Source organism: Ylistrum balloti, unplaced genomic scaffold (genome assembly GCF_031769215.1).
Source record: "Ylistrum balloti isolate Yb309-2 unplaced genomic scaffold, AGI_CSIRO_Ybal_v1 Utg370368, whole genome shotgun sequence".
NCBI lineage: Eukaryota > Metazoa > Mollusca > Bivalvia > Pectinida > Pectinidae > Ylistrum > Ylistrum balloti.
The window spans coordinates 694,004-714,794 of NW_026782259.1; the positions used below are offsets into that span (position 1 = coordinate 694,004).

The following is a 20,791-nucleotide window of genomic DNA, read 5'->3' on the forward strand; positions in this document are numbered from 1 at the left end:
ACGTTCCAGTAAATGTCTGATATATTTTATTGTATTTGATCAAAATGAATGATTGAATAAAGTATACAGTAATATATATATTTTTTTCATAAATCTATCCGATCAACTTCCGGTTGCGATGCGAGAGCGTGAATTAAGATGGCGGACGAAGAAGAAATTCTGTTGCAAGGCAAAACACTTGCAGGGTTACGGGTTGTTGATTTGAAGAAAGAATGTGACAAAAGAGGTCTTTCAAAAGCAGGAAGCAAATCGCAACTAATCGAGAGACTTAAAGCTGTACGTAAATGAATTGCAATTAATGTTCAAACTAATGGGTGAATATGCAATCCTAACCCGCTGCACCAGTGCGTCGTCCAGTTTTGTTTACCACAGGCAATAACCTGTTACTTGACTCTTGACTTGTCGCTTGACCCGCTGAACCCTCACGTAAAAACGCTCGATAGATGCCTGACATATCCAATACAAGCTTGCATATCGTTATATTCCTGAATTAGGGCATACTGCATGATTATTCACACCACTGATAGATCTGTACTCCCTTGAAGAGGTATTCTAGAAAGCATCAACAAGTGACAGCAATTGTCATAATGATTCTTCAGAAAATATCTTCTTAGATACCCGATAAACTTAGCGGCAAGAAATATTTGCTGTAATTATTATCACAGTGCACCTACGTACCAAGTTTTATATTGATATTAATTACACACTTTGTTAAATTGGTTATAGCAGAGCATATATGTTACTGTGACATGCACCACAGTAGAATAATCAAACTCTATCTCATTAAATGCTTGATGCTCAAATTTTCAATAAGATATTGGTAGGTAATTTAAAGTATCAAAATTGGAGTTTTTTTCCTGAACTTCAAAAGATGTGCATTAGGTCAGCTTGTAGGTAACTAATGGAATTTTCTATCCTCATGCATATGAAAAATAGATAATTATGTTTTCACTATTACTGTTTTAATGCAGACACAGGTGCATGTTGCTTATTTCTAAGTTTGCACATTAACCTGAATTTTGTAAATATTTACAAGGTATATCATGCACAGAAAGCAGAGGTTTACCAACTTTGTGCAATATTCACAGGGTTAAAAGACAGAAAACAAAGTACCTGCTGCAAAAACTTATCCAGATCTTAAAAGAATTTTACCACAAAAGTGTGTGACTCAAAATTGTTTTATTCACTGTAAGTGTTATCATGAATATTGGGTTGAAAATGCCATTTTCACATTTGTGACTTTCCTCAATCTTTCAAGTTTCTTGACAGCAACAACGTGATCAAGAAAGCATTCTTTGTAAAGTTGTTAGTTAAATGTAGTTGTAAAGGAGGAAATAGTAATGATAATTAATGTCAGAGTAATTTTGACTTATTGAAATACTTAAGGTGTATGACAAAAACGGGTGAATAATTAATTCAATTTCATTTCACTTTTGTTTATTTTGATGGTGACAAATGAGAGAAGAAAAAAGGGGAATAGAATATTGATAGATGAATTTCAAAATATTTTATTTTCTCTTTTCTGTATTTACAGCAACTACTTTTGGAAAAATTGCAGCAGCAGCCTGTAACTGAATCAGGTAACTACATATCATTCTAAAAATATTATAACTGTGAAAAGAATGTTTGATATTTGAAGTAGCTAGTAACTTGTTCCAAAAGTCATCTATGAATAGATATGAGTCAGTTACAAACCATATAACACCAGTCAAGAGTCAAATTTATGTCCTCAGTGATTACTTATTTTTCTTGTTATGTTAACGTTGTTAATTATTATTAACATAGTAATTATTCATAGTATAAAACCTTATCACTTAGCATGAGCACGGAACAATAAGATCAATTGTCATACCATGTTTTTTTTTATTTCTTTTTGTAGATGAAGCTCCTAACAGTAAGGTATGTGTGACATTTTGACCATTTGTTTTTAATGTTAAAAACTAGGTTTTGAGAATATTTGCTACCTGTATAAAGAAAGATGTACATCTGTATCTGGATCACACTATGAGAGCACATGAATGTTTCCTTGTGAAAGAATAATTTAATTCTCATTGAACTTTCATTTCTTTCTGTATGTTAGTCTTCAGAATAATGTGATTGTGAAATTGCAGTGTAAATCTTCAATTTTAACACTAAATAATGATACAATAAGTTGCTTTACAACTGGCAGAACAGATTTAAATTATAGATTTTCATTACATTGGTTTGATCAGCTAAATAATACACTGAAGTTCCGCTCAAGCAAGATATGACTATTGTTTCAGCTGAAGGAAGATGAAGTTACTGGGAATAATGCATTTATAAAACAGTATCTAGAGAAGCAACAAAAGATTCTTGTTGTGGAGAGAGAGGCAAGGAAAAGATATTCTGGTAAGCTTGTTTTCTTTTATGAATTATGGTCTGATCAGTTTTGTTAATAACTGTTAAATGAATAATGCCAATGTTATGATTTCTGTGAGAAGTTTACAAATCATCATGACATTTTTAAAGATCTATCAAAAGTTGTTGATTATACAGTTGCATTGGTTTACTGAAATAAAATAATTATCATCCAGAAGAAGAATCCGAGAGTTCTCAAGATGAACGTCCAGCAGACAGTCCCAAGAAAACATGCAGAGAGCAAAGTATTCCAGAAGAGAGCATACTTCCTGAACCGGTAGCAAAGAAACCAAACAGTGCAGCACTGCCAAAATCTCCAACACCGAAGGCTCCCCCTCCCCCTCCACCAACACCACCACCTCCACATGCACAGGTAAGATAATACCAATATCTGATTCTCTACCTTAACAGGTAAAACATTACCAACTATTTGAAATACAGTCAATCTTTGATGTTTCGAAGTTCAAGGGTCTAGCAAAAATAACTTTCATACACTGAGACTTTGAATCACTTGTGTAAGGTTATTTCTGGGTATCTGGCAGTATGTCTGTAATTAAATCAACGTTTTCATGTTTATAGCCATAGTTGATGAAGCAAAATTTTTACATAAGTAAACAGCAATACTACAGCAAATTTTAAACGCTAACTGACATTTTTATGTATGAAACATTATTGTGTCCAGAAATAACAAAAAATGGACAATGCATACTTATGATTCTTAGATAGGTACATATACCTATGAAAAGAAAGAGAACTGGATGGGTAAAAAGTATTTGATTAATATATTCATTTAAAACAACGAAAAGAAGAAAAAAATTCTCAAAAACAACTTACTTATATTGAATATGTTTTAATTAAGCTGCTTCTTTTTTTTATTTTTGCTTCGATTTTGAAAAAAGCTTTAATGTTAAAATATAACGCAGGAATGAAAGTCAAGCCCATCGTTTTCTACATTAGCACTATAAGTACAATTAATGGTCATTTAAGGATACGTTTCAAGTGGTACATATGCAGTACACAATTTATTCTACTGGAATGGTTCTTGATGGTCAGTGGTCAATCTGGTGCAGCTCATTATTAAGACCACTTTTACCCAAACTCCCAGGTGGTCCTGATAGAGAGGTTTCATGGTAGTGTTAAAAAGGATTAGGAACCTCACAAAAACAAACAAAACAAAAAACCTATACATTGAGAAATTTGAATCATCAAAGTTCAGTTCATAGAAGTTTGATCTGTTTGATATTTTAGATGGCTGATGGAGCTGGAGAGCTTGAAACTGGAAAACGAACAAGACGGAGATCCAGTCTAAATGAGGAGGAGATAGTAGAACCAAAGGAAGTTGTAGAGGAAAGAGCTCCTAGAAAATCACGACGCTGGAGACGGGAACCTGAAGTAAAACAGCCTGAACCAGAGAAGATAGCGGACATTAACAAAGAAGCACCTGAAGAAAGTGCAACATTAGAAAAGGAGCAGAGTCATGAAGAGACAGAAATATCCAAGGAAGAAGTACCTATGGAAACAGAGAATATCTCGGAATCTAAGTCCCAAGTAGAGATCTCTGAGAGAGTAGAGAGCGTATCAGATGACAAACATGAAGAGAAAGTCCCAGAGGTGGAAGAACACAAAGATGACAGTAAATCAGCAGCACCTGTAATTATGGAAGAAGAGCAATCAGAGCCACTAGAAAAGGAAGAGAACAAAGTGGCAGAAAAACCTTCAGGTACAGAAAAATGAGGTCAAGTGATATGTTCAATTGCTTAGTATAAATCTCTTACTGTGCTTACAAGAGAAAAGATGAATAAGTTTCACCCAACCCAGAGAAAGATAATTACATTAGGGTTAGGTTGTTATTTAACAGTGAAATAAGAATGATTTTCTCCAAACAGCTTTGAAGTATTGAGATAAGTTCAGGGACATAATTAGACCTGTGTACCAATTTGATATAATAGTTTGAAGATGCAAACTTTTTAATTGAAAAACATTAAAATCAATATTGAGATCAGTCTATAAATGTCAAGCTATGCTGTTCTCAAACAACTCTTATATAAACAGTCTGATTACCAAAGGGTTACAATGTTGGAACTGTGTTATAAACAGTCTGATTTCCGAAGTGTTATAATGTCAAGCTAACATTTTGCAATCCATCTGATATCCACAGATGACATCCGTGAGAAACCGTATGACAATAAAGGAAAGGAAAGAGGTAGATCATCATCAAGCTCTTCAAGTTCAAGTTCCAGTTCAAGGTCAAGGTCAAGATCAGAAGATAAAACTAAAAGATCAAGGTCATCTTCACATTCTCGATCAAGGTCAAGATCAAGAACACCAAAGAAATTGGCATCGAGTGGTCGAAGGAGTTCTTCCAGGTGTGTAACAGTTTTTGCCAGGATGATTTTGCATTAAAGTTTCAACACTGCTTGTACAACTTAGATATAAAAAGATTATTACTTTAGTATTCTCATTGAATTGAGCTATTGCTTTTCTTGCTCTATACATCATCTTGGATACTCTGTTTCACCTACTTCTGTAGTGTAAATATGTTTCCTGGTGGCAGAGTTTGTATGTTAAAGTGAAGTCTCAATTCTCATGTTGTGATACCTTGTTTGTTTAAATTTCCTATACTAAATTTCATCCAGATGTGATGATACGTTTTTTCCTTGTTTGCTATTGCTGGTTATGCTTTGATAATATTATTTTTGCTTGCTACGAAATAGGAATATTTTTCTCTATTTTTGTGTTTCCATCAAGAAATAATTTGAAGGCAAGATGAGCAGAGATTATTTGTGGAATTGGGTTTTTTTCGTTAGTTCTAGTTCATCAAGCAGCAGTTCCAGGTCACGTTCAAGGTCAAGTTCATCTGCATCAGACACTTCTGTAAAAGCATCAAAGCAGAAGAAAAGGTCTCCATCTCCTCCAAAGTTGAAGCAAATAGCAAAATCACCTTTGGCTTCACCTCAACCAAAAGAAAAGTCAAGGTCACCATCACCCAAGCAAGTGAGGAAAATATCACATTCTCCAAGAAGGTCAAATGATTCCAGTTCACCTCAAAGATCAGGGCAAAAGAAAAAATCAACTGCAAGATCAAGGTCATCATCATCGTCAGATAGTGAAAGATCCAGATCTCGTTCAAAGTCACCAGATCACAGTAACCAATCACCCCTCAAATCTCCACAGTCTTCTAGTCATGCTAAAGACACCCAGGTATTCTATTCTATGGTGTGTAATGTGATTTTTGCCACCCATCCTTGCTCTTATTAAAAAAAAATTTCATTTAATTTCTTTGACAATATTATGTAGAATAAATACAAAGCAAAGTATGTGCCATAAAGTGGCATTCCTGTAGCTTCAACATTATCTAGTTGGAATTTTTTTTTTTAAGGTTTTTTTTTTTAATGAATATTGCAGTGGGACTATGTAGTTTTGGTTTATTCTTTTTCTACATAAAACTACAGGTTTTAAGTAAAATGCTTATATGTCTTTCTTGAAACGTTGCATTAGATGACTTCATTTAAAAATTTGAAAGAATATGTTTACTGCTATTAGGGGTCGAAGAAAGAGGAGATGGAACAAATGGAAGTTGATACACCAGCTGAGAAGAAGGAAGACAGATCAGAAGACCATGCGTATGCGTTTAGTTCAATAATTCATGTTATGTTCTGTTTGTATCTTGTGAAAAGTTTCTAGCATCCAAATGCTATTGATCATTCTTTTTATTGAATTTGTTAAAGTCCTTGAGCTTGCTTTTAATTCCCAAATAATGATTTTTGTGTTACATAAGTAAGTACTTGATTGTGATAAATTCAATATAATTCAGTAATATTCTGTGTAAATTTTTTAAAAGATAATATCTTAGACAGGTATCCATTTTAGGTGGTTTTACCTTTATAGAAATGATTTCACATTTTGATGACTTGGAATATTGTAGCGACACTCTGATTGTGACTGAGGACACCAGTGAGAAAGCACTTGATCATAAGGTATGTTCGTGTCTCTTTGGTTCATATTTCATCATTACTTTGTCAGAGAAGGAGTTCTTGTCACTTTTCAAAAAATACTTGTCTCAAAGAGTTATTACGGGAATGGCAATAAATGCATGCAGATTTCTTTTTGTTCTTTTTTCCTTTGCCTATATTTCCTACTACTTCACTGATAATGAAATTCTTGAAAGAAAAATAGGTAAAAATATCATGGATTAAAATATAATTTAAGTTCATACTCTAGTTTTCAATCTTGTTGTTCAGAGTTTGTAGTTTTATGTTTATAATTTGAAACTTCCATTACACTGAAGTGATTGCTTGTCTCATTGATTTTATACACTGGTTAATCTTCAAATTGATATAATCCTTACCTAATAATTTTTTTTCAACTGAGTGTGCAGCCATTCCATCTATAAATATTTAATGGAAATAAAATTCTTTGTCTTAATCAGTCAACAAAAGAAAGAGTTTTATTTCCAAACTTTAATTCAGAATTAAAAAGTTTCTGTCTTTAAAATGTATCAAGACCTAAAATAAGATATACAAGTAAATTGATTTTCAACATAAGATAGAAACAAAGAAAGACAAAACTCCTTCTCTTGGAGCATTGATGTGGGTTTTTTCGCTGTACATAATAGTATTATCAGAGGAACATGGCATGGGGCTGACTTTATGCTGGTAACCTGTAAGATGACCGATGAGTTGCTGTACCATGTTGTCACACCTTTGACCATCCTAAGGGCTATACTCACCTCAGTCCACCTGGCCTTGTCCAAAACCGTCGCCGGAAAGACACCAGTACACAGTTGCTTGTGAAACTTGGACTTGTCACTCCTAAACATGTGACTCTGGTATGAGAAGCAAAAAAAGTTTTCACTTTCTTCGATGCTTTCCATTGTGAAAATATGAAAGAGGAAACTCTGCAAGATTCTTAGATTGCAACTTAAAAGAAACGATAAAGTGTACCACAAAGTTTCAAAGACGAGGATGCCTGCTTATGTAATACTTCATTATATGTTGTGAGACTTAACAACATTCCTGCTATTATGGATGATACAATGTTTCATTGCTTTATAGACTTAAATGACATTATGTCACAATTTTGGATTCTGTTGCTAGCCATCTTAATGACATCATGTCAACATTTTTCAGCAATGAAATATCTTGTGTGAACAATTTGTGTAAATACATCATAGAAAGCAGCAGTAATAGTGGACAGTGATTTTGAAGTACAGAAAAATGACTTATGGACATTAAAAAAATCAACCACTATTGCACATATTCTGGATTATCAACAATTCTCATGGCATTTGCAACAGTCATTACTAGGAAACAGAGTTTACTATTGGCAGGATTATTGTGCTTCATGGAAGGTGTGAATCCAAGAATGAAGAAAACTTCAGAAATGTTTATGTCATAGTGATTTGTTGTAATGAATTCCATGACGAGGTTTGGTTGACCAAAGAGAAACTCACTGATATGAACTAACTGATGAGTAAAAGAGGACTTTGTAACACTTGGGAGTTCCACTCAAAAGTGAATCTATACCTTTGTGCATAGTGCTTGTTAACTGTATTACTACAAGCATGATGCAACTGCCGAAACTGTTTGGTCAAACTGAGAATTGAATGGAATGGAAAAATGGAAAGCTTTCAAGAATAAAGAATACCAAATGTCATTAGACTGTGTTTGATATTCTTTAACCAGACTGAACTCAACACAGCATTGAAAGTGGCTTTGTTTCATCAAATGGACTGAACACAATATCTGATAATAGATGTTACATTGCATTAACTGATAGACTGTAAAGAAAATCACACAACCTTGTGACTCATCAGTAGATGGACATTTGAGGAACTGAAAAATTCATCGCGTATCGTGTCGATAAACTGAAACGAAAATCTCTCGCAACACGTACTTGAAGTTCTGTGCGTGACTTCAGACTAAGAAAAAAACTTTCACACATTAAATGAAAGTTCTCGTATGGCTGGACTTACTCAAGGTGTATACTACGGTGAAGGCCCACAGCACCCCCCTTAGATATTGACCCCGAGGCCATATGGCGATTAACTAGGTTATGCCGAATACCTCCCTTGGCTTTGAGAGCCCAGGTCGACAGTCAGCGTAGACAGAATCAACACCACAGCTCAGCCAGCCGGTATTTGCTCATTTGCCATGGTTCTCAGATTATATATATATTTGTAATTATTCATCTATACCTTGTTCCTCATACAAATGTGTTAATATTTTTGTCTTTCAGCTACAAACACGATGGTTTTTAGGACTCTGTTGTTCTTTAATAATAAATATCCTTCTTGTCTAGTTTCAATAAGAAATATAAAAACAGGGATAAGCCTTCCAATAGTTTTAAAAATACTTTTGAAATTTTCTTAGAATTCTTTGGAGTTGTAAAGCATTTGTATATAGAAAATATTCAAAGTGATGCAATAAATTCTTTACTTACATATGTCTTTATTCAAGACAGATTAAACTTAAAAACGACCAGAAGTGTGAGAGATTTTTTAAACTTGCCAGATCATCATAGTATGTATGGTATACCCAGCATTATCCTCTTGATTTTTGAACTTTGTAGATTTGATAAAAGCAATTCTTATATTTCAGCATTCAGGCAAATAAAAATCACTATTTTGTTTTAATCAGAGAAATTATTAATTTTTTTATAGAATTTTTTTGTGATACTTTCTCTGAATGAAAATCTAGTATTAAATGGTTATATTCATAAAATTTAAAAGACATTCCCTATCATGAATTGAAATTCTAGAGATTAATGTCCATATTGTTGCCTAAAAGCAGAATAACAACGACAGAAAAAAGTATAGGCACTGATCAGACTGAAATGGAACTATGAAATTCTCCAATATGTACACAGCAAAAAAATGATTTAATTAATACATTTGTTACAATATTATTGACTAAAGAAATTTTATATCTGAACAAGAGATTTTCAGGTCTGACAAGCATGTGTACATTAAATAAATTTTAGTCCCATGTAATTTCTAACAATACATATATATATGTTCATATTTGTCATGATACTTACTTACATGTAGACGTTGTTGTACTATGATTAAAGACCAAATGATGTGTTCTTCCTCATCTTTCTATCATAGCTTTAAGTTATAGACATAATATCAAGCTTGAAAGGTGTATAGAGGACACATTACTGATACAGGTGATTTTGTGGTTTTATATAGGTCAGTGTGGTATGATTTACTATGTTATTGTATTACAGGAAGAAATCCATGAGCAGTCAGCCAATCAGGACGTCAATCCAAAGAAGATTTCTCTCCAAGGTAAGGGAGGTTGATGGAATTGTTTACTACATGTTAAAGTGATATGTGATCGACTACATGTGTGCTTCAGTTATTGAACCCAAGTGTGATATCTCAAATCAAATATTTGAGCTGTTGTGTTGGTTCCAGGCATTTGTAGTCACTAGATGAGATATTTCAAGCTCACCTTGATGAAATAGTGGGTCAGGGGTATAATTTTCAGATTTGTTTAGAAAATGAAGACGCATGTCCACATTTGCTTTCGTAAATGTTAAAATTTTGTGTAACAGTTAATACTTACAAATTTGATATTCAGTATAACTACAACATGAATATCTGACAATTACAGACAAACATTTGTAAGTTCACTTTGAAATAAGCAATGCTCATGAAAATAATTTTTTAAAAAATGAATAAGTATAAAGGTTATTATTTGTTCCTTGATGAGGTAATTGAACAACATAATAAATGTGATGGAGCTGACTGGTCACTTCAGACCAAGTCTGCTGGTAGTATTTGACTTCAATACTTTAAAAGTACGCTGGTCACACTAAACTGCCGTGCACAACTTAGGCCTATCTGGTTTAGCTAGGCTTCAAATGCTCATAACTGTTAGCTGGTCTCACTAATCTTGTGTTTCACAGTGTTAGCATAGGGATTTAAATAAACTAATAAACACTTGTGTACAACATAACTATTTATTTGTTTCTAAGGAATACTTGTATCACTAATTTTCGGACCAATTTTTTCTACAAGAATACATTAATTAAACTTGTGTTTAATGTATATCTTAAGCACACTTGCCTTGGTATAGAGGACTTGTTCAGTGTCAATGTTACACTACACAAGAGATTCCAGTTGTAATAATCCAATGATCTTCTGATAGGAAAGCTCATTTAAATGATATGAGTCTGTATCTAAAGAATTACAGTTGAGTAAGTTGTAATATATAAAGTAGTTATGAAACTAAAGTAATGAAACCTTTCAAAATGAAAGCATTGAACTTATAAGACCTATTATAATGATAAGTTTGAGGTGTTGAGCCATAGATGTTCCTTTATAGTTATTTAAGTCTAAAGCAGTTTGACCCAAATTGTACCTCCCTGGTGATCAAAAACACATCAAAAAATTTATTTTGAATCATGTTTACAACCAATCATATGGCAGAAATGAACATCAGTGTTCATTTTACAAACATTGACATTCAAATACCTAAATGTTGTGTACTCTCGTTTGTAACTCCATCAATTGTCACCTGCTGCACATGCACTTTTTCATAACGATGGCAGCCCCCATTGTTAACGACTTGTGCCAGTAACATTAATGAAATACCACAATTGAATAAATACTAAGAGTTATATTCAGTTATCAGTCACCAAAGATGAGCATTTTCAAAAACTACAATGAAATCTAATAGTGAAAACTAGCTATCATTGGCACATTCACAATTTGGAATAGTTTAAGAGAGTATAGCAAAAATTACTCCTTCAATTGATGTGTAATTATATTACAAGGATTGTTTGACTCCAGGCATTCGAAAGATTTCCTTGTCCAATCTGTTTCTTATTGATGGTAACATCATAATGAAAAGCAACTTTGACATTTGACCTCTTGATCTTACAGGTCGAGAATCCCGGGACAAGGATGAAGACAAGGAAGATGATGCAGAGAAAGAAAACAAAAAGGAGAAGCCAGTCCGTAAACGAAAGTGGGGCTCGTCCCGATCATCTATGGACACGAAGCCAGTCAAGCGTATCTCCAACATCAACATCTCTACAGACTCTCTCAAGGTGGGGGGAGTATATCTGTATTTTGTTATATGTTGTTGTTCTGTCATCATTTACATGGAAAGGCTGTGGCATCAAAGGAAGGTTTTGTTGTGCATTTATGTAAACAGAGACATATCAAGAATTGTTAAGGATTATGTTGTGGGATGCAGGATTACTTCATACAAGAATGGAATTTTCACAATGTATATTATACCCCCTCACCCACAACGAAGTTGGGGGCGGGGGTTAGTGATACTGTCAGTAGATGGAGGCTTAAATAAATAGGCAATTACAATTTTACTATTTTTAGAAATATCTGATGTCAGTCGGTTGCTGTGGTAACCACATAAGACCCATTATTTGAAAGATCTTTTTCAAGATTTCTAATGTTGTGGACTGATTTCATTGAAATTACACAGGGATGTTATGGACTGTATGTCGATGTGCAAATGTGGATGCAGGTTTTTTTAGCACCAGATTTGGTTGCCATGGTAACGAGGTCACTATACAGATGCTTTTATGTAATGGTCATATCTCATCAATTGAATTTTACACTAATCACTTTCAACTAGGGCATTAAGACTGCCACTAATGTTCCTCTTTTACACCAAAATAGCATTGAAAAGTGGTTCCATTTAGTTTTGCAGTATATAATGTGGCTTAGGCTAAAAGGGTATCAGTTTCTTTCCAGTTATCTCTGAAGTGTTCTTTGTTTTGTTAAAAGGAACTGATTCCAGATATAAAGATGACAGAACCTGTTCTGGATCTTGGAAATGATGACGAGAAAATATCGGACCAGGAGGATGATCAGCGTGATGTTGTTAAAATAAGGAGGACAGTGGTAAGTTTTGTAGCTTATTGGTTAAAAGTTCTGGATAGAAAAACAAATTACATGTAGAATAGTATATAAAGGTTATATATAGATTAGTATACACAAAAGCTTTAGATATAATAGCATACAAAAGCAATAGGTAGAATAGCATACAAAGATAAAAAGTTTTTTGTTAGAATTATATACAAAAACAACAGATGAAAAAGAATACAGAAGTTGGGTCATGTGATTTACCTATTGAATGGTTTATTTCAAAGCTATGAACTATTAGGTAAAAATATTAGCAGGTTTAATACAAGTTGCTTTGACATAGAACTTAGATTGTACTTGATGAAGATAGTAAAAAAGGAAATTTTCACTTAGGTGATGAAGGAGCAAGATGAAGAGGCATCAGAGGAAAAGAAGGAAAATGAGGAAACAGGAGAGAAAGTGGAAGAGAATCAGAAGGAGGAGGAATCTCACAGCTCTTCTGAGGAGGCAGAGGAAGAGGAGATGGAGGTGGAACAATCTACAGTTACTCCTAAAAAAGATAATACACCTGTGAAAGGTTTGTTCTTCATTTTGGATGTCCGTACTGTATGTTTGAAGCCAGGAAGGCCTTTGTGGACTGTCTTCTCTTTAGTTAAATTGTTGTTGCCTGTGGAAAAACAGAATTGAGACTGTAGTGTTACTTTTTGAACTGCTGTGGCATCCTCAGCATTTCACTCTAAAGGTTTGGGTTTAGATTCGTTGCTCAAAAAAACTGTAACCACACTTGGTATATAGCTAGATCACATATTGGACACCACAAACCATCATCATTTACAAAATATATTCAAGATTTTACCATCCAGCAAATCTGAGAATTAGGGATGCTAGGAAGCTGGACATAATAACTATTTTGCATTTAGATATTGTTAGGGATTGTTTGAATTTGATGGCAAAGTAGTTCTAGAAATTGTTGAGTTGAAAAGGTACTATTCATCAGCAGATTATATTCTGATCGCCCTATGTCCATTGTCTGTCATCCTTTAGGTAGCCAACATGGATTTGTCAAGTACTGGATGGATCCTTCCCAGATTCCATGTGTAGGTTCTTGTTGGTCATTAGTTGTGCCTATTTGATTATGGGACTGGTCAGAATGTCTTTTATGTTAGTGATTGAAACAGTTGGACCGCTTGCAAGAGAAACACCAAGTACAGATAGGGACAAAGGCTGGACTGCTGAATATCCAGCACATTCAGTTTAAAGAATCCAGTTGTACCTTTCCTTATCATTAGTTTTTTGAATCCTGCATTAAGCAGAGTTTGGGCACACACATATTTCCTGAATTGTTAAGCTATTGATAACATGTAAATATTTCTTATTTTTGGTTCCTTGTTTTATGTTTGCCAGAAATTCCGAACTGCATTTTGAGCTCAGCATATCATTTCAAACATCTGCGTTTGTTTATTATGGAATATTGCTGAGAAACACAATAGTGGTCCAGCAATTGAAAATGGCTGACAGTAGGTTGCCATCTTGAATTTTGAAAATGAAAGTTTTATATCACAATGTATTAAAGAAATACTGAATTGATCTTTCTGAAATGTTATTTGTAGGTCTACTTTGTCCCTAGTTTTGCCTTTCTAATTTTGGGACTGATCAGAAAAATAATAGCCTACAGGCAACCATCTTGAATTTGGCACTTGAAAATAATTATCGCTATTCCTTAAAGGAATGTTCAAATTTCATGTAATTAAGAGCAAAAACAGAGGAGAGAACAAATAATATTCAAACAATTGTGTGCACCCTTTGAGGTATCTTGTATTAGATTTTGTTTCAAATTGTTGTAAAAGTTTATGTTGCATTATTAACAGAGCCAAAAATCATCCGACGAATCAGTCAACCTGTCCCGCTTCAGGAACCTGATGAACCCATTGCACCTCCACGTTCACCATCTCCTGCTCGTAATTCTGTCAGTAAAGTCATACATGTGGGAAATCTAGTCCGACCTTTCACCATTAAACAACTGAAAGACCTTCTAAGTCGAACGGGAAATATTGACGATGAAAGTTTTTGGATTGATAAGATAAAGTCTCATTGCTATGCCACGGTAAATATTCACAAATTCAAACAGTAATTCACTGCAAGAATATTATCAGAATTTGATTATGTGTAATTTATTGTACCTTTGAAATCACACGCTAAAAGTCATTTTTAGTACTTGCACATGATAATGTATAACAAAATTTCAAACATATGTTATTTTCCAAATATGTGGTTTGGTGTTATCATCATAGTATACTTAATTAGAAAAACTCTTCAGTAGATTTCCTGATAGTGACACCAGTACTGGTATATTTGAATGGACATCCTTCCTGAGCATACTGTCTCCAGATGATTTAATTGACTGAATAGTCCATTTTATCAGTGTTCATTGTATAAGTTATGATTGTATCTTGTTTTTGTGTTTTTCAGTATGAGACAGAAGAACAGGCTGTTCAGACAAGAAAGGCTCTTCACAATACAAAATGGCCATCATCTAACCCAAAAATATTATGGCTAGATTTCGCTTCCCCTGAAGAGGTTTGTTAGTGTGTAAAGAAATACTGTAAAAACCTGCATAATGTGTGCACTGACATAATTTTTAGCAAGTACGTTTTGAAGTTGAAAAATCTGAAAGTGCTTTTCTACTTGCAATATTTGCCCAATAAAAATTTTAGTTATAAACTATCTCTTGGAGTGCAGAAATTGTTAACAAAACTATTAAATTCTATCCTAATTCTTTTACGCCTAACTGGAATTCAACAGGTTTTGTTTTTGAATTCATTACTGATTTGTACAAATGACATTTTAGATTGAGTTTCACAAACAAAAAGAACTGGGACCAAAGGCAGCTGCTGTCCGAAGAGATAGCCAACAGGAAGTGAAGGAAAAAAGGGAGAAAGAACGAGAGAAAAAGGAGAAAGAGGCACAGAAGAAAAGAGAGGAAGCTAAACCACCACCAATCCGGGAGTGGGACAGAGACAAGATCCGTCAGTCCAGAGAAAGGGAACTAGGGCCCTCTGGGAGGCGAGCAGGACGGTCAAGGTCTCCATCTCCGGGACGATCTCGACGAGGCCGTGAACGTAGCAGGGAGAAAGAAAGACGAGATAGGAAAGGTTAGAATCTGAATATATTTCAAAATTTATTAACCTTTGTTAGAAATTCATGTCTATTTATAACACTAGGGGTTTGCCAACCAAGAGGTATGTATTACAGTCAGAGTAGATCCTGATTTTTCTCTCAAATGTCCTTGCAGTGTATTCAAGTATATTGATCTTTATATTGACATATATGGGGGGAAAATTGAACTGAATAAGACAGAATACCCTGTTATTTCAAATTGTCCATATGTCAGGCTTCATTATTTCACAAGATGACTGACTGATGGGTGGTTGGTGTTGCAGTGGTTATACACTTGCCTTTCACCTTGAGGGTTAGGGTTCATTTCCTCAAATGGACATGAAAAGGTATGTCGTCACCTGCCCAACCATGTGGGTTTTCCGCTGGTACTCTCATTTCTTTCCACAGTAAGACCAAAAGTGTGTTTCCATGTGGGCAAATAAGAGTGATTGATATAGGTTGGAATAAAATTGTTTCGGACTGGTTGTAAAATACATGAAGTTTAACTACTACTGACTCAGACTTGTTGTAAAATACATGAAGTTTAACTACTACTGACTCAGACTTGTTGTAAAATACATGAAGTTTAACTACTACTGACTCAGACTTGTTGTAAAATACATGAAGTTTAACTACTACTGACTCAGACTGGTTGTTAAATACATGAAGTTTAACTACTACTTACTCAGACTTGTAAAATACATGAAGTTTAACTACTGCTGACTCAGACTGGTTGTAAAATACATGAAGTTTAACTACTGCTGACTCAGACTTGTTGTAAAATACATGAAGTTTAACTACTGCTGACTCAGACTGGTTGTAAAATACATGAAGTTTAACTACTACTGACTCAGACTTGTTGTAAAATACATGAAGTTTAACTACTGCTGACTCAGACTGGTTGTAAAATACATGAAGTTTAACTACTACTGACTCAGACTGGTTGTAAAATACATGAAGTTTAACTACTACTGACTCAGACTGGTTGTAAAGTACATGAAGTTTAACTACTACTGACTCAGACTTGTTGTAAAATACATGAAGTTTTACTACTGCTGACTCAGACTGGTTGTTAAATACATGAAGTTTAACTACTACTGACTCAGACTTGTTGTAAAATACATGAAGTTTAACTACTACTGACTCAGACTTGTTGTAAAATACATGAAGTTTAACTACTACTGACTCAGACTTGTTGTAAAATACATGAAGTTTAACTACTACTGACTCAGACTTGTAAAATACATGAAGTTTAACTACTACTGACTCAGACTTGTAAAATACATGAAGTTTAACTACTACTGACTCAGACTTGTAAAATACATGAAGTTTTACTACTACTGACTGATCTCTATTGCAGCTGTACCGGAGAAGAAAGTGGAAGATGAGCCTCCAGCTAAACTGTTGGATGACCTGTTCAAGAAAACTAAAACAACACCGTGTATATACTGGCTACCACTTACAGATGCACAGGTTAGCCAACACAAGCTAAATATGTCATACAAGACTATATATGTCTCGGTTTATACCTATACTAGGAATATATTATGAAAGATCTGAGAATATTGCAAAAGAAACTAGAAACTGAATTTCAATGAAGATACTGAAATTGATAGGATAATGTACAGCTTCAATTAAACTACAGGCCACATGTGTCTTATTACCTGTAAATGATTACTACATATTAAGTTGTGTTTTGCAGGTGGAGCAGAGAGAGAAGGAAAGACAAGAACGGTTAGCTGTTAGGGAGAAGATACGTGCCAGGGAGTCTCCAGTAGACAATCGGCCTGTGAATCGTGATAGAGGAGGCAGATCTGACAGAGCAGACTCAGACAGACGTAGACAGGTATAATTTATATCCATTACTGTTTTGTATTTGATTGGAGAAATAAGAAACATTCCCCAAGTATTGCCTCCTTACATGTTACCGCCAAACTATAGGTTTGTATCTTGCAATGTAAAATTAAAGGACTTGTTCACACCTGATCATTTAATGAGTATTTAATTGTAAATACTGATTAAGATTTAAGCACATACCTCATAGTTAATGCATAGACAAGAACATATATGTAAAGTTTTTGTGGTTAATTTCAATTTTGACATTAGATCAGTGTTAGAATGATAACTGAATTTTTCTCTTTCAGCCATCTCCTTACAGACGTGCTAGCCCACCACGTCGAGGAGGCAATGAGCAGGACTCATTCCGGGATCGCAGTGGTCCTAGGCGTCCAGAACGAGGACCACCGCCACGTGGAGGTCCTCGCAGTCGTAGCAAGAGTCCGCGACGGCGTAGATGATAGACACATCACTCAGGAAGGGTGGAGTGGGTTGGAAACAGTATATTATGTGGGAGGATTGGGCTGGGAATCATAATTATATCACTAAGGATGGTGGGATGGGGAACATCATATAACTCGGGAGGGTAGAAGTGTTAGACCAAGTGATACCAAGATGATCAACGTCTCACTGAAGATGACATTGGTAATATTATGGTATAGCTACTTTTTGGCTGAAGGAAGTCTAGTATAACTTTAACTACCAATTTCATACTGCACAGTACACTGAAGATTTCAAGAAAAAAACCTTTTGATGGCCTGAGATATTGAACTGAAATTTGAAACGAAGTTGTGTGATGAGAATATGCTGGTCAAGTTTCAAATTGTTAATTTATTTTCCCAGAGATGTTGCTATTGAACTTGACCAATTTTTGTGAAATTACCAGTTTTCACTTATTCAAATTATCAGTTGAATGATATCAAATTGGCATTAATTATTAATTAAACATGTTTTGTTGAAGTCTGTTCAGGAAACAGTAGATTTTAATTTTAGTTTAACAAACTGAGCTGAAGTGTTGAGGAATCCAAATAGAATTAACAATTTTGATGAATTTTGCATTAAAATTACAAGATGAGATGCAGTGATGAATTTATTTTTTAAAAGTTTAAGTAATGAAAAATATATTTTTAAAGAAAAATGGAATTAAAGAAGTTTATCATAAAAGAAATGGAATTAAAGATATAAAATATAACAAATACATTTTATATTTTAATGGAAAAAATGAATTTACTATCAATGTATAACAGAACTTATATACTACGTTTTAGGGTTACATTTGCAATTGTTAGAGAAAATAATGGTCTGGCATAGCTTATCAACCAGGGGCATTAATGGGGTTGAAATGGCAGGATTACATGTTGTCAAGCAAGAAATGAAGCAAACATACTGGACTCAGAAAAATATGACTTAAGGTTCTTTGAATTTATCCTAGGCAGTTTTTTTCCCCTGAAACAAGAGACTCTTTCTCTTTTAAACTTACAGGTAAATTGGTGACAATATTGACTATAGTTCAAGTCATCAAAGTTCAATGTTTTCACTCATTTTAATGTTGATCATTATTTCTTTTATAATAGAAAGCTGTTGTCATATTTTCTCTTTTAAATATGATATCTGATTTAACATGTACATTTTGAGAGAAATCATTTTGTTTTTAAACATTGAATTCACCATGTTTGTTCATTCTGTAAATATTAATTTTATCACACAGTATGTCTGTTAGCCTGATTTTGTGGTCACATCAACCTGTCTGTGACAATAAAATCCACTGATACTCTACAAACGTGTTCTCTTGTCATTCTGATTACTGAGGCCTCTTTGTTAATATGAAAAAACTGATTTATGAGCAATTTAATAGTAACATTTTGGGCATCGGAGGAGACAGACCGGCAAATACTGTATACTGGGATGTTTTTCGACCCAGGTTAGTTTCCCCTTGTACCATTATGCATGAACTTGTCTGGTGTTCATTTTTCCCTCAGAGGATTACAAAGTGTTAAATAAATGTAAAATATTTTCAAGCACATTTTAAATTCATCCCCTCTGTTTATGGCCGAAAAGGGTGAAAATTTAACGGAAACAAAATTTCTGGGTATTCACTAATACAATTCATGTGGTACAGGGGTTTGTTACAAATGGTGTAGTATATGACATGGGTCAGAGCAACTCTTACAAGATGTATATATGCTTCAACTTATCTTGTGTATTATATCATTAGTAACAAATCCATGTTATCCAGGCTCATCAGAAGTAATCTGACGAGCAATAGGGGGTTACAGAAGTTCCCCAGATCAAGCTTGTCATTACTGAAATTATAACTAGGAATATACCGTCAAAAATACATCATCTTAGGCCCTTCTAGAAGACCAACTGTCTGAAATTTCTGATTATACATTGTGAAACAAGATGTGCAGTTGGAATTTAGAATGTTTTTAGCTCACCTTGCCCAAAGAGCCAAGTGAGCTTAAGAGGTGATCTAGTAACTATTCCATCCAAACGACTTCTTCTCAAAAACCAATCAACCAATTGTCACTGTATTTCACTGATGACCTGCTGGATGAACCTGACAAAGTTTGTGAAAAGAAATTACTTTGACCCACATTGAAGGTCACTGAATTCAATTTATTTGTTAAAACCAAGAACAACTTTTGATAACGACCAAATGTGCGTAAGCATAGTATTTGGCTTATAGGCTCCTAGGATGAAATCCAACAAAGTTTGCAAAAAAAAAAAAAAAAAAAACTACCTTGACCAAAATTGAAGGTCAGAAGGGTCAAATTTCTTAAAACCTTTAAACATTTTCTTCTGAGTAACAAAAACCAGGAAGTTTGATGTTTGACTGGTAAGTCTCTAGGATGAGGCCCAGCAAAGTTTGAAAAAAAGAAATTACCTTGAACCAAATTCAAGGTCACAGGGATCAGATTGTCAAAACTTGTGAAAAGTTTTGTTTTATGATGAACCAAAAGTCTGAGAAGCAGGATATGTTGTGGAAAGGTATTTCTAGGTAACAAATGGACAAATTTTGAGAAAAAAGAAATGACATTTACCTGTAATCCAGGTCATTACTCTCGCTGTATAGAGTTTAGTATAAGAATGGATTAAAGTGATTAGATGTGCCCACTTTGAATGCCAATGATGTATGTGTTAATGTATTTTGGATGAACATAGAATACCAGGTGAGCTATGCATACTCATTGGTTAAATATTCTATTATGTCATGAAGTAAACTAATTTGTTAACTACAGATCAGAGTCACATTTTCTTTATGAAATTATGAAGATAAGTTGATCAATGTGAACTTTGTCAAATGTCAAGGTCACTTGGTTTAAGTAAAGTTCAAATATTAGATATTTTTATTGGTACATAAATACTTAAAGACATTATATACCAGAAAAATCCAAATTAAACAAAATGCATGACTGCTCAGATGTCAATGTCCACATTCTATATCTTTATGAATATTTAAATATAATTAAAGCTGAAGTGGTAGGATATAAAACATGATACAACAGACCAGGAATCGTGTATCTCTGCTGTAGATCACACCCACAACACTTGGCTTAAAATTCTGCTGTTCTAGTG

At 34.1% G+C, this 20,791-nt stretch overlaps 1 protein-coding gene across 1 annotated transcript; it reads left to right on the top strand.

The window, feature by feature from the left end:
• Positions 1-138: 138 nt before the first annotated feature.
• On the top strand, positions 139-18,992 carry LOC132553928 (apoptotic chromatin condensation inducer in the nucleus-like). The gene is made up of 20 exons (XM_060218217.1): positions 139-276; positions 1,535-1,580; positions 1,880-1,899; positions 2,265-2,370; positions 2,556-2,752; positions 3,628-4,099; positions 4,538-4,745; positions 5,187-5,580; positions 5,923-6,002; positions 6,305-6,356; positions 9,610-9,670; positions 11,273-11,439; positions 12,143-12,259; positions 12,614-12,797; positions 14,089-14,324; positions 14,690-14,797; positions 15,069-15,372; positions 16,737-16,849; positions 17,079-17,222; positions 17,521-18,992. Exons 1-20 carry the CDS (start codon positions 139-141, stop codon positions 17,671-17,673), a joined length of 3,300 nt encoding a protein of 1,099 aa, XP_060074200.1. The 3' UTR covers positions 17,674-18,992.
• Positions 18,993-20,791: the final 1,799 nt, after the last annotated feature.

Bases quoted from the DNA above. Each gene is read 5' to 3' on its own strand.
- LOC132553928 (XM_060218217.1), top strand. From the start codon at position 139: ATGGCGGACGAAGAAGAAATTCTGTTGCAAGGCAAAACACTTGCAGGG. The intron at 12,260-12,613 runs GTAAGTTTTGTA...ATTTTCACTTAG, and splicing joins TTAAAATAAGGAGGACAGTG to GTGATGAAGGAGCAAGATGA. The intron at 12,798-14,088 runs GTTTGTTCTTCA...CATTATTAACAG, and splicing joins AGATAATACACCTGTGAAAG to AGCCAAAAATCATCCGACGA.